The 15,466-nt window shown below is 41.1% G+C and overlaps 1 protein-coding gene across 5 annotated transcripts in view; it reads right to left on the bottom strand.

Moving 5' to 3' along the window:
* The window catches only part of NBAS (NBAS subunit of NRZ tethering complex), a 341,753-nt gene that overhangs the window by 94,446 nt on the left and 231,841 nt on the right, over positions 1–15,466 (bottom strand). For all 5 annotated transcript variants that reach the window (XM_059942180.1, XM_059942182.1, XM_059942181.1 and 2 more), the window contains 3 exons: positions 13,751–13,861; positions 3,746–3,996; positions 2,388–2,722 (listed from right to left, as the gene is read on the bottom strand). In XM_059942180.1, the coding sequence (XP_059798163.1) occupies positions 2,388–2,722; positions 3,746–3,996; positions 13,751–13,861 (697 nt within the window). The remainder of the gene's footprint in view (positions 1–2,387; positions 2,723–3,745; positions 3,997–13,750; positions 13,862–15,466) is intronic.

Raw genomic sequence — 15,466 nt, 5'->3', positions numbered from 1 at the left:
TGTATCTAAACTTTATACTTTCCCTCTCTGAATGGAAAATTTAAAGCTTGCCAATTAATAAAATGAGAACAAATATAAAGCTGGACTAAAGATATCAAATTAATTTATCTCTCTCACTTTTCTATACCTTATTTGACTTAGTAGAAAACTACCTCTTAACATAGTTTACAGTAAAAGAATATCTTGCTGAGAATTACACCATCTGAGCTAAGAGAAAGCAATGCCACAATTAACTGACTCAATCCCTACTGGGTCAGCTATGCATCTTTACCTCAGGAAAAAATGCACATATGTCCACAAACAACAGTGTCATACATTTTCTCGTGGTTGGAGGGCATCTTAAAGATATACAATTAAGAAACTAAGGTGATGAGAAGGTGCTGTAACTTAAAACACCATAAACACCAACTAAAACCGAGTCGACTCTACATCCAACTCCTAAGTTTGTTTAATCAGGAGTAAATAATTGCTGTCGGAAAGTCTAGGCTGTCTGTCCACCCCATATCCGTGCTCACAATTAGCACGTGGCCCTGGCTGGCCGTGCTGGGCTTTGTCTCTGCCCTCATATAAAATATGTAAAACCTCCTTCACCCTGGGCCCCTCCATCTTCCTGGCCAGTCAGGTTGTTTGTCAAGCTCCTTCAGAAGGTTCACAGGTCCCAGCTCTGGAGCCATTTCCTTGGATTTCACCTCCCTGCTTGGTTCAGCCCCTTCCCTCCAGTTCGTACTTCTGGCACTGCTAGTACTTACTTGGACTCAAACCTCTTCTCATCCTTGGAGATTCACCCAATATTTGCTGGACTCCTGTCTTTCCCCAGACAATGCGAGGTTCCTGCCGGGCTTTCCTCATTTAGGCTCAGCCCCGCTCTGGAAACATCCCGAGACAGGGTGCTCCGCTTGGACTGAAAATGCTTGGGGCTCTCTGGCCCCACTGTTCTCCCACGGTCCCTACAAAGGCTCCAGGTCCCTTGACTCTAGCTGTTTGTTCTACGACTTCTTAGAAATAGTACCATTCAGTGGTTAAGAGCAAAGACCCTGGAAAAAGCCTCCTTGAGTTGAAATTGTGGCTCCTCTATTACCAAATTAACTTTGTTGAACCTCCGTTTCCTCACCTATTAAAAGTAGGATAATACTATCATCTATTTCAAGATTCCTCAGTCACTGCCTCTGCCTGAAGAAGGCAGAAGTTAACAGAGATTCCTGAGGCTAAACCACGGAGCTGGTTAAGTGGCAGGTTCAAAGTTCAAAGCCATATGACTCTAAACCCGTGCTCTTTTCAAATACGTCATGCTACATCCCTTTACAATCATCCTTACTTTTTTCCTTAAAAACAACAAAAATGATTATCTCCTCTTTATAGCAGTGGTTATAAAATTTAAAACCAAGTTATTAACTAAGTTCATTGAGTTACAATAATAAGGAAATGAAGTCGTTGCTTATCCACAACTATTAATCTAGCAAGTTAGTTAAAACTAGTATTCCCCATAGATGTTTGAACATCTACCTGGGCCAACCTCCAAATGAATGACTTGGATTCTTAGCCTCTGCACTCAATTTTCATGATAATAATAGCTAGAATAAAAATTCATGGGATAGGGTCCTGGGCAGACTTGCCAACTTGGGGGAAAGAGAAGGCAGCAGCAAAGGTAGGGTAGAGAAAATGAAAGGAAGTTCCAAACGCAATGCAGTTCAGCAGTTGAGACCAGCGGCTGGGAGATTTTCTAGGAGAGATGACGCCCCGTGTCCAAGCAATGAGAAATTCACATTTGTTGAATAGTGGTGTCTGGGTGAGAGGGCCAGAAGGGGAGGAGAAGAACCCACGTTATCTATTTTGTGTGAAACTCTACAATGTTGAAGGATCGAGAGGAGAAATTAGAGTCCAATTAAAGGGCTCAGACCTGGGCATGGAGCAGACATTGGAAATTGCCACACAGACTCACATGGGTAATTCTACCACCAAGTCATGTACTACGTAGTATTCACGTGAAACTTTTTTAAGACCTGGATTTAATCATCGCTAAGTTGTTAGCCTGGCTCTGAGTGCAAGTAATGTGGGCTTGGCACTGGAGGTTCTTTCCACTCGTCAATTGGAAAGAACAGGATGGAATATTTACTATAAAATGACATATTATGAGAACTATAACATGAACAAAATGTACGTGCAAGTTAGAACAGTTAAGCCTGATTTATATTACCTGCACAACTGTGATAGAGGAAAATGATCTCCCAATTAAAATACCTCAGGCTTGACAAAAAACAAAACTGCCAAACATGTAAGTATTCCCTATTTCAAGAAAGCAAATAAAAACAAAATCGACAGAACGTAAGAGCGATTTTCATTTCTTCTAAAGCGGCCAATCTACTTTAAACGCCTCTCTTTTTCGTTACCTTGGTCACAGCTTTTGGAGAAAAGGTCACTGCATCCACCACAGTGATGAGGTGACCTGGGAGGAGACGATCAAAGTACTTCATGCAGACGTCATAGGCGCACAGCCACTCGGGGGAGGACGCCGGGACTTGTTTAATGAGGTGAGGGTCTCCAGTCCAGAACAACTTCTGTAACCAGATGGTGTACAGAGAGCTTGGGGAAAGCATGCGCCCATCCTTTTCAGGGATTTTGGGAACAAGTTTGGAGATGGATAAGATATTTTGACTTGAAAGGACCGGCTCCAATGCCTCAAGAGGATTCATGTTTTCATCTGTCAGCTTTTTGTAATTAAGACCTATCGGAAAGAAAAGGGGAAAAAAAGAGAGTAGTTCATTCCAAGATAACCATACAGGAGCTTTCAAATACACACACAGCCCCTCTGCGTGGCTGAATGAAAAGATTTAGTTACAGCACAGCTTCGTTTGTCACTGAGACCCATCAGAAGATCGGAGTTCCAATCGCTGCCTGCAACTTAACCAACTGTGCGACCCTGAACAGGTCACTCAACTGCTGTGAGCCCCAGTGTCCTCATTTGTACCCTGGAGATGGCAATATCTCCTCGCTTCTTCAATCCCCCCATGGCACCTATGTCTTCTATCCGTGCGCTCACCACACTGCACTATATTCATTTGTTATTCATCTAGTATCTCATCAGCTACCTGAAGGCAGGGATTGAATCTTACTCCCTTTCCTCTGTGTCTAGTCCAGGGTCTAATTCAGCTACTCAGTAAACCACTGATAAACTGAAGTAAATACTCACAATTGTTACGAACAGCAGATGAATGCAGCTTTTCAAGTGCCTTGTAAATTGTAAAGTATCATACAGATTTGAGAGGTATTAACACGGTTAATTTCTTAGTTATGAGCTAAAGACACACAGACACCATTCTAAAGATTTCCACAATTTGTCAAAGATTCAAAGGCTCTTATTTTAAGGGTTCCATACATACTTTAAACATGTAGGTCCACTTAAGTGAAACTCTGCCCAATTGCCTATTGGGAAGTGTCTCAGCCTTGTCATTTATGTAGATAAAATATAACCAGTGGAAGCAGGGAAAAAACCTTTGGTGTACTAGTCAGAAACTTTGGATTTTAGTACCAGGTCTGCGATAAGTCACTGTGTGACTTAAGTTTCTCCAGTATTTAATTCCCTCAACAGTAAGTAAAGGAGTTGGAGACAGAATAAAGTCTATTAGCATAAAAATACGGTGGTTTCACAGTTATGCCAGCCACAATGCAGGAACAGGATTGTATATATAGAAAACTGCCCTAGATTAAATTTAAAGAATGGGTTCAAGCAGGAAAATGATTAACTTACCTGATGCAACTACCTTAAATTTCTTTAGCAGCCGAATGTGGGTTTCTGGTTTAATGGTGTATTTCCCCAAATCTGCACAGCCACAGCTTTCCAGCAGAGTGAAATAATACAGCAGTCTTTCATGATCAAAGCCATCAATCGTGGGGTAAATATACTTGACCATGTGCTTGTGAAAGGCTTCGGGATTGGTCTTCAACGTCTCGAAGAGATGAAGGGCCTGGGCTTGGTTTTCAATTTCTACTGTGGACAGACTGAAATTAAGGACAAAGAAAGTATGCTAAGATTGGTAAGATTGGGTTCCTTTATTAAACAACATGTTTTTTTTTTTGTTTTTTTTTTTTTTTTTTTTTGGAAACCTAGGAAGAAAGGCTACTTCTTACAAATCCCTTCTTGCTGCCTAATCAAAGACAGGAAACCACCAGTGTGTACAGGTAGTTTATATAAAGGGAAACAAATGTGTTTCAAATGGTACTATTTGATTTTCATGTTGTCTCATGCAGGTCTACAGTACCCTGTAGTTCTGTACAGAGAACTGCCCAGTGCTTACTAGCTAGGAAATGAACCCATATCTGTCACCTTCTACTATGCATTATTTATTCATATCACAAGAAAAATTTAAAACCTGAGCTTCATTATAGAAATGTAAACAAATTTATTATTTCAGGAATTTAGGAAATAGAGAAGTGAAGAAACAACCCCAACTTTTAGGCATACATTTTATATCAAAGAGGCCTGAACTGATAGTAGACGTAACCTTGATACTGTGTTCAAACAGAATTAAAATAGAAAAGAAGAGATACTTGCACTTTCACTTGAATTATCTGTAGTAACGAATGCCACTTGAATAAAGCACATATCAATATTTTCATCCTGACTTAGCTGTCTTTATAATGTTTTTTTTTTAAGTCATTTAAGGTTAAACTCTTGAAAAAAACATTTAAGGACTTCTGTTTGGTTGATCAGTTTGTGTTTTTTGGGTGACGGGGAGGGCTTAATTTTGGTCTCATGCTTCTCCCTGGACAGAACACCGTGCCTCCTGCCCAGCATAATCCCAATGTCCCACGCGGGATGAGTTTCAAGCTTTCTAACCGTAAGAGGCCTTCAAGCAGCCTTTGGCACTAACAGAAACTCCCAGCTTCCAGGGTTCGTAGAGCAGCAATGAAAGTACCTGGGAGCAGGAAGTGAGACCTCTGACAGGATCAAAGTTAGGTTTCATATCATTTAAAAGCAACTCTTCCGAAATACGATACCCTGTTTATTGGAATTCCCCCTAAGTGCCACGACATGTTTTTGTTTTACGTAAAGTTAATACACAATATACTTTAAAATTTGTATCAGGATGTGATAATACTTGGGGTAACAGCAGCGATTTATAAAGTCAAAATATCAAGCAATTCAAAAATGCTCTTTTAACTTTCACTTCAAGAGAAATCCTATTTTTCTATTAAGACACGGTTCAAACATTTACAAAAATATCCCTATCTATAAAAATGTCCCTGGTCTATAAAAATGTCCCAGAGTATCCGTCTATTCATAACATGCTTTAACTATTTATTACTTTGCCTGTCTCCCTCACTAGACCATGTACCACTTGATGGCAAAGATGGTAACACATCTTCTTCAGCTTTAGCTTCTCAGTACCAAGCACCAGTGTGTGGTGCAAAGGAAACACTCGACATGTGCCTTATGAATGCCAAATAGATGGGAGAATGAACAAAAACTTAGGTGTCCTCTACGGACAAGGCCCTGTGCTCAGCACTGGGGAGGGTATAGAGTTACAACACAGAGCTCTCATCCAGCAGTGTGGAAATCCAGTTGCATTATACATACTTAAGAAACACTGCAGAATAATGGTGTGGGCTGACAAAGGACATGCAATTATATTCCAGTTACGAGTGGGGTCACTAAAGTTGTCACTTCAGAGGAGGTAGATATCGATGACACCAGAAGGCTTACTGAGAGAAGTACTTGAGCTTGGTATTGTAGCAGAAATAATATGAACAAAAGTATCAAGACAAGAAAGCACAAGGCCTGTACAGGAAATAGTGAGTATAAATGGATGGCTATTTCAAAACTCTTCGGATACTATCACTATTCAAAGAATGCAAGGTCATCCCTGAAAGATACAGGCAGACCTCGTTTTATATTGTGCTTTGCTTTATTGCGCTTCACAGACATTGCATTTTTTTTTTTTTTTTTAACAAATGGAAGGTTGGTGGCACCCCTGGGTCAAGCAAGTCCACTGGTGCCATTTTTCCGACAGAGTTTGTTCACTTCGTGTCTCTGTGTCATATTTTGGTAAATCTTGCAATATTTCAAACTTTTTCTTTATTATTATATCTGTTACGGTGATCTGTGATCAGTGATCTTTGATGTTCCTATTGTAATTGGGCATTGTTTTAGCAATAAGGTATCTTTTAATTAAGGTCTGCACATGTTTTTTAGACATATTTTCGCACACTTAATAGACTATAGTATAGTGTAAATGTAACTTTTATATGCACTGGGAAACAAAAACATTCATGTACTAGCTTTATTGTGATACTGGCTTTACTGCAGTGGTCTGTAACCAAACCTGCGATATCTCCAGGGTACCCCCGTACTGTACACCCAGTGGCATATGAAAGTCACAGAATTCCTGATGTTCCTTCATAATTTGCAAAGTGAAGTCTGAAAACAACGCAGTGAAGAAGGAAATAAGAAACTGCGTCATCCCATTAAGATGATTCATGTTGACAAAGACTCGCAATCAGAGCGACATTCCCGATGGAAGAGGAAAGAAACCCTGCACTTATTCCACGGATTACTGTGGCAGGCGAGTGAGAGACTGTCATCAGAGAGCTTAAGTGACGCCTAAGACCGAGCGTCCAGATCTGTCTGGACTCTGCATGGCTGGGGCCGCTCACCTAGTCACAAAGCAGCCGTCAACCAATGCAGCGTAAGCGCCCTCACTAACAACCATTTCAAAACCAGGATTCTTTCTGTGACAGACATTAGTTCTCTCTCAGGGGCAGTAATCTAAGAGAGTTCTCCTGTCACACTTCACTGCTATCCCCTGGCAAGCAGAGTGTCCGAGACTCATCTACACAATGGACAAGGGCTAAACCACAACAGCTTTAGTCCATCTGTGTTCGACTTGATTCTGAATACAGTCTCTCTCAGTCAACGTTACTTTCCCCCCTCGCCCACCCATCTATTCTTCTGTGCCTGCAGTTTAGTTTGCCTGATGTGCAATTTTCCCTAATTATCTTGCGAAGAGAGATGCTGGAATACTTTTACTGACACATGATAAACACGAAAACCTCCCTCTTCAGTAAATTACAAGGTACTAAGATCTTTCATAGATGCCAGTAATTGATAACCCATTTTAATAGTTCCTATCGAAAGATGCTGTTATCTTCCTTTTGGAACGAGAAATGAAATCTCTGCTTAGAAGACAATTCCAAAGAGCCCACATTCAAGAGAGTAGGAAGAAATACCATGAAACTACTGTGGACTTTTCACTGATCAAATCAATGGTTACCCTTAACAACTGTTTAAGTGGTTTTTCTAAGCTTTAGCTATAAGGCAACTAATATATATATATATATATATATATATATATATATATATATATACACACACACACACACACATATATATATACACACACACACATATAAATATATATATATACACATAAATGTATATACACACACATATATATAAGTATATATATGGTGCAAATTTAACTTTCAGAGATTAACTACAAGAAGAAAATTAGCATTAGTTGTACTAAAGGCACAAGGAATAAGTTATTAGTACTAATCCCATGATTAAGGGATTCTGTAATGGCTTCGAGTTGTCAATCAGCCAAAACTGTGATTCAAGAACAGCATGAATTGAAAGGACTTATATTCATGGAGGGAAACAAATTTATTTAAATGCATTTTACTTTACTCAATCTGAGACTGAGTGATAATATTGATACAATTCCATGAGTTGACTGAAGAGGAGATAAAGAAGGCGAGAGGGAGAGAGCTCCTGGGAAAGGCTGGAGAGAGCAAAGGGATGGGGTCCACTGGTCCACATAGCTCAGATGCAGAAACTTCTAAGCATTTTCCCCCAAAGACTAATCCTAAAAGTGTGAAGATACAGAAATCCACATGAATGATCATGACCATGGGTGAATAGGCCTCCACCACTGATTGCTGTGGGAAGACACAATTCTACCCTTTAAATCATAACTACTCCGACCTGAGGGAAACAGTCCAAGATATTTGCCACACAAATGTCTCAGAATGAACTGGATGTGGCAGACTTGACCTGCAGTGCTGCCTGACAGGTGAATATGTGATTATGCGGGGGAAACATGGTAAAAAAAATAATCATGGCCTTTTCCAGTTTTTCCAACATTTTAGCCAAGTGTCTTTGCAAACCAAACAATGAACTTTAACTCTGCAAGGTCACCTACACAGTTGATGAGAGAATCAATAATGAGTACCTTGGAGTCTGTTTCCTGTCACACTAATATTTGGTGAGTTCCTTTGTGGAACGTTTTCTGTGGACAGAGTAGTGACATGGAAAGAAGCCCATGTGAATAGGTTTCGTCTCCTCCATAAGGACAACTCTGACCCCTTAAGCTTTTTCATTTCTCATAAAATGTCAATTCTGACTGGTTTATGTAGTCTCATATTATTACCTCTCCAACAAAAAAATATTTTAAAAGACACCATAGCACAGAAACAGCAATAGGCATCATTTCCTGAACACATCTTATACGTTAAGTACTATGTCATCTCATTTAATTCTCACAAAGCAGGTATATTATAACTGATACCCACACTGTCCTGAAAAATAATTGTTAAAAAATCAGATTTGCCATGTTAGGCTGATAGCGGTCAGAGGGTGAGTTCAGTAAATCTGGTCTGTTTCCGGAATTAACAATAGCAACTACTTTTTTTTTCCTTTGAGCATCTATTACATGTCAGGCATTTTGTATAAATCTCTCAAATCTCAGGGCAGTTCTGCAAAATGGAATAAGAATACTCATTTTGCAGAGGAGGAAACTTAGGAATAGAGAGATGAAACAACTTGCCCACCATGTACACACGAGAAGGAGGTCACAGAGCCACGATTTAAACCCAGACCTGCAGGATCCAAAGACTGTGCACTTTCCACAGACGAAAACAGGCCCCAAAATGCATCTTTTTGCTTATTACGTTTTGTGCCAGAGTCAGGAATTTTTTCCTATCTGGGGGAAAAGTGGCCTTAAGAATCACAACATGGAAAGGAAGGCTGCAGACACATGGAAACAATTGCTTCCATTTTGGTGATGGTAGGAATCAGTTCTTCCATTTTTAGGACTGGAAGATTTCTTCTTATGTACAATGCGAATCACAGTCTCGGGCATGACCAGGATCATGGTTCTTTAGGCCAAAGAAAGATCAAAACTTTATGTCTGGCTCAATTTTAAAAAATAAGTAAGACCTACGACCTGAATTTCTACATTCAGCCTTCCTACTCTAAATGGATTTTTCCTGGTTTGAATTTTTACTTGTCTTCTTTTTCAATGTTATAACATACTTTTAAGAAGCTAAGTTGCCTTCAATCCCCTCTCTACACACCAACTATTCTCAAACTCCTCAACTAAGTCCAGAAGAGAAGGCCAGAACTGAGAATTCTTTACCATGTGACAATCTGGACACAAGTCTGACTCTAAGCAACAGCAACCCTCAGGCAGAGATTCTGTGTCACTCCTGTTCAACGCAGGAAAAGGGAGATGCATTAGAGTTCATTCACCTCCCACAGCTACAGCATGCTTTGCCCATCCTTATACTTGAGACCAAAAAAACCCTACCAGGGAATATGAAATGGACTGTGCAGAACAGCACAGCACAGCCAGAGTCCCTTCCCAGGGGCCTGAAAGAGGCACCACTGGACTAACCAGCAGAGATGAAGAGGCATCACGATCTCTGCCACCCAAGCAAAATCACTTGGGTAACTAATACCCTGGGTGATGGAAAAGTACCTAGTAGAGCGAAATGAAGATGTAGGATGTGTGGCCTTCAGGTCTGCTGTTTGAATAAGAAGGAACAGATGGAGTGTTATCAAGGCTGACAGTGAGAGGTCCTTCTGGCCCTTATGTAGGCCTTTGCGCACTAGGCTCCAAGCGCTCCAGCCACAAAGGCGTTCCTGTAGTTATTCAAAAATGCCAAGAACATCCCTGTTTCCGAAATGCCTGAAACGCATTCCCTCTGCCTGAAATGCCTTTTCGTCCATTCTCCAATAGTGAGCTCTTTTTACGTCCAAGAGAGGCCTTTCCTATCTGCTCCTTGTGCATTTCCTTTATGGTACTTAGTATGACCAGCGATTTATTTTTTAGTTGTTTTTAACTGTGTGTGTGTGTGTGTGTGTGTGTGTGATGGGGGTCTCCCCAATTAGAATATAAGCTCTATAAAGGTAAGGATGTGTCTGTCTTGTTCAGCATTTAAACCTATGCTTGGAACACAAAGGTACTAGGAAAAAGATAATAATAATATTTAATGAATAAACAAATGTGGTACTATTCTATCAGCTAGAAGCAGCCTCTGCCATTTCAAAATGATACCATATTCAAAACTTAAAGACACACATGGAATCAGCAGATCTGGCAAGAACAATAACAGGAATCATCTCGACAGTATTAAAGAGCTACCCGGCTATACGCTTTCCACAGGTTTTCTCTAATCTCTACAACCATACCAGGTGGGGATGCTGGGCCCCTTAACTGAGAAAACAGTGACTCAAGAGGATTAAGAGACGTGCCCAGGTACACAGTTGGGGTTATGGGCAGCAGAGCTGGATCCTGAAATGTGGCCTGATTCCAAAACCCATGCCGTCACTGGTAGTGAATGTTGTCTCTAAGATGCACCGAAGTGTCTAGAACAGTCTAGAGGTGAAGACGGCTGTGAAGGCTGCGGTGAGTGAGAAATCAGCCCTGAGCTCAGGGAGCTGAACACGCCCTGGGAGAAGCAGTGTCCGCCAGAGGGAGCCGACTCCAGGTGTACACAGCCGCCCAAAGCCATCACTGATGTTGAAAACTACCAAGAATAAAAAAGAAAATGCAGAAGAATAAGGGGAAAAAGGAGACCAGGAACTCAAGTTTGGGTGTTTACGACAATTATCTCTTTCTTACAGGAGTGAAATTCCAGGCATAAACTACCATTAATGATGGATCATGTGTCAGGTACCGTAGGTTTGATATTTCACCAGGAAGTCATTTAATTTTTATGACACCTCACTTAGAGTAAAGGAAAATGAGTTTCAGAGAACTGAATTCTCTTGTGCAGGGACACACAGCTGGAGAGACACAGGATTTGCTCTAGGTTTCTTGATTGGAAGGCTTCTGCTCTATTGCACAATGCTGCCTCACCCAACCTGTGTGTTTGCTTATCTGTACATTTGGTGAGACGAGGAAATACCTCCAAATCCAACCAAGAGGAAGGAGAATGTAAAATTACAGGAAAAATCAACTTCAGGGGGGAAGATGACTTTTTTAAAGGAACGGTAATACAAAACCCTAAGGTACAGAACATTATTTTTCTTGTAGCTCTGACCTATTAACTTCCCACTGGCATTGACTCAACAAGTAAATATTGGGCAATTTCTATTGTACTAACAAGGCTGATCTTTAATACTTGTGTTACTAAGCTGGATTGAATAGTAAGGCAACAGGCTTTTAAGTAAAGAACATGAAGCACCAAACACCACTTGCTAAATCAATATTAGGTGTTTTGTCACTCACAAGTAATGACAAAACAGGAGGTAATGATTTCCTGCTTTTGTAATTTCCGTGTGTCTGTATAATCATACCACTATCAGGTATAATGATATGCTGGGAACAGTCCTGCACGTTACTAGAGTACCTGATAATTTATAATATATTCAGAGACCAATGGCGCATCCTGTTTGTACAGATATGACAACCTTTTATGTAACATTCAACAAAAGGAAAAAGATATTTAATAAAATGCCAAGATTTTTTTACGCCAATATGCATATAATAAGAAACATTTATTTGGGGGCTTCCCTGGTGGCGCAGTGGTTGAGAATCTGCCTGCCGATGCAGGGGACACGGGTTCGAGCCCTGGTCTGGGAGGATCCCACATGCCGCGGAGCAACTAGGCCCGTGAGCCACAATTACTGAGCCTGCGCGTCTGGAGCCTGTGCTCCGCAACAAGAGAGGCTGCAATAGTGAGAGGCCCGTGCACCGCGATGAAGACTGGCCCCCGCTTGCCACAACTAGAGAAAGCCCTCGCACAGAAACGAAGACCCAACACAGCCATAAATAAATAAATTAAAAAAAAAAGAAACATTTATTTCAACATATTTCTATGCCTCAAAAATGGTGAAGTCAGTACGATATTTATCATAGATAACACTATTACCCATATAGCAATTTCATAAATCCTAAAACGTAGAGGGTAGAATTTCAAAGATATTAATAAAAATTAAAGATGATGAATTATAAGCAGGTCTTGACCATTCAATACTACCCTCACTTCTTGAAACTATTCCTTCCCATAGCTTCCCTAGAACAAGAGCCCTTCCTCTCGATCCCTCTTTTTGTCCCTTTTGCTAGCAGCTCCTCCTCTACCACTAACTGTGGAAGGTCCCCAAGGTCTGTCGTAAGTCCTTCTCCTTTTCTCATTCTATGTTCATCACCCAAAGCACACCCACAACATAGCTTATTTATCATCTATGTGCACATGGCTCCCAAATTAGTATCTCCAGCTCCACCTTCTCTTTTGAATTCCAGATCTGTAAGATGCACTGTCTACTTGACCTTTCCTCTTGGGAATTTCAATGTGTATAACTTTTCCATTCCTTTGCCTTTTCCTCACCCTCCCCTGAAATACCTTGTGTCCTTAACTAGTGTTTTCTGTCTCAAATGATGTCACTGTCCAAAAGGCAGACCAAGTAAAATCCTGGAGATAATTCTTGACCCTTCTCCTTTCACTCACCTTCATAGCTAGTTTATCCTTATTAATCAATTTATTTATTACCATTTATTTCACCTTCCAGGTATCTCTGAAACCCACTCTCACCTCTCCTGTACTTTCAAAGCCCTACTCCAGGCTATGGTCACCTGTCCTGCAGGTCATAGCTCCCGAACTGGTCCATATATGTCTACGCTGGCCTCCCTAAAATCTTTCCTCAACATGGTCGCCATAGTGATCTTATCAAAATGCAAATCTGATCATATTACCTCCCTCTCTTTTACCAGAATCTTTAAATACCTTCCTATTACTCTTAGGAAAGAGCCCACAGCCCTGGATAGGGCCTGTACGGTCTGGCTGCAAGGTCTGGTTTCCAGGTTCTCAGCAGCCCCATCTCACCCCGTGCTCCAGTGACTCTCAGGGTGTCACCATACTACCCATCTGTTAGGCTCACAGACACCATGTTCCATCCTGTCAAAGGGCTTTTGCACTCAACTGTTTTGCCTCCCTAGAAAATGCTTCCCATCTCCTCGTAGTGTACTGAATTTTGAGTCACTATTTAGGTGTCAGCTCAAGAGTTACTTCTTCAGGAAAGCCTTCCCTAACTATGCCAAATCCCCTATTTGGGCTCTCTTACACGGTGCCTATCACAGCTTTAATTTCATATTTGCTATGTCATTATTCAATTATAATCTGTCTCCCACCATAGACTATGAGTTCCAAGACAGCTGAAATTTACTGACTATTGTAACCCTAGTACCTAACACTGTTCCTAGTACACAAGAGATTGTCAATAAGTATCTTTGAATAAATGAGTGAATTAAAGTCTCAAACTCAGGACTATTATTACTGACAAACAAAAACTAAGACTACTGTTAGCATATTGGTATGTCAGAGACATATGAAGAGAGACTGTACAAAGACACTGGTCTACTACAGCTCAAAAGGAAAAGTGAAATTGAACAGTACGACTCCAAGATTCCTTTAAAATAGACTCTGAAAAGAAAGACATGGAAATAAACTTGCATAAGAGTTGTGTGCTTACCCACTGTCGGTGAACAGGAACTCCAAATGGGTCATGAAAACTTCCCAACAGGAGACACTGTAGCGCTGGGCCAGAGAAAGAGCAATGCTGTAGACGTTCTCCTCAAGCGTCCTTCACGAACATCCATCAGCCAGAGGGAAGGGGGAGGAGAGAAACACATGACCTTAATCAGCAAAGAAGACGCTCATTAGGACCGCTCTCCAGCTGAGAGGGGTGCAGCCAGCACAGTCCTTAATAAGACATTTCACAGTAATTCAGGAAAAGTACACCCAAGGAATTTTAATGCTCTTTTTTCTCTGTGGTGCATTGCAATTGACCAAGGAATTGTCTAGATCAGTGGACCTCAACCAAGGGTGATTTTGTCCCCCAGGGGACATTTGACAATGTCTGGAGACATTTTTGATTGTCACAGTGGGTGAGGAAAAGGAGAGGGCTGCTGGCATCCAGCAGGTAGAGGTCAGGGAGGCTGCCGACCGTCCTACAGTGCTCAGAACAGCCTTCCCACAACAAAGAATGACCCAGTCCAAAATGTACTGACATCAAAAAATTCTGATCGAGATACCAGAGCTTACAGTCAAAAAGCAGTGGGAAGGAAATGGATCCCTACCCCACAGATAGATATTTGAGAAAGCACAGTTAGTCACTCAACAAATTTTTGTTTTCTACATTGGGCCAGCTATTGTGCTAGCTGCTGAGGACATAAAAACAAATAAGTTATTTCTTGAGGAACTTACAGCCTAATGGAGGATGTGAAATGTGAACCAGGAATCAAACAGAATCGGGGGAGTGCTAAAAGAAACGCTACAAAATACTGTGAGGATGGAGACGAGAGAGTGACCAATCTGAGCTGAAGATCGGACAGTAAACAAGGTTCTGAGCCCTGGCCAAGGAAGATCCCACATGCCACGGAGCAACTAATCCCGTGCGCCACAACTACTAAGCCTGTGCTCTAGAGCCCGCGAGCCACAACTACTGAGCCCACGTGCCACAACTACTGAAGCCCGCATGCCTAGAGCCTGTGCTCTGCAACAAGAGAAGCCACCGCAATGAGAAGCCCTCGCACCGCAATGAAGAGTAGCCCCCGCTCACCACAACTAGAGAAAGCCCACACGCAGCCACGAAGACCCACCGCAGCCAAAAATAAATAAATTAATCAATTTAAAAAAATTTTTTTCTTAAAGTACTTATTGAATACCAATATCCACATGATAGATGAGAATTCCTGGAGAACAGGGACCATTAGCAGCTCACTCTTCCTATTGCGGGAGTCTGGCACAGTGCCTGACACCAGGTACATGTTCATTAAGTATTCACATCTTTATTATCTGATAAAAGTGGGAACTAACCAAACTATACTCTGTTCTCCTCAAAGTCACCCTAACCACTGCGAATGTAATAATTAAGATATACAGACAACAAAGGACAACTATAATGCACTCACAGAAAACAACTGCCATTAAAGTGGACATACAATTAGGAAGAAAATAAAGAATAGTCACATTTGAAGGTGGAGCTGTAAAACAGAAGGAAGCAGGTCCTCTGAGGATTCTTGTATGTGAGATGCTAAAATGCCATCTCCAAGTCAGAACTGCTAACTCAGAAAACCCACAGACACTTTGAGACATTTTAAACAAGCCATCTAAAGACTGCTGTATATTTTTCTAACCAACAGATTGTGGAGAAGATTCTATTATATATTTATCAAAAGCGTATATT

The sequence above is a fragment of the Balaenoptera ricei genome, chromosome 13 (genome assembly GCF_028023285.1).
Source record: "Balaenoptera ricei isolate mBalRic1 chromosome 13, mBalRic1.hap2, whole genome shotgun sequence".
Classification (NCBI taxonomy): Eukaryota; Metazoa; Chordata; class Mammalia; order Artiodactyla; family Balaenopteridae; genus Balaenoptera; species Balaenoptera ricei.
This window is presented reverse-complemented; position numbering and strand designations above follow the sequence as displayed.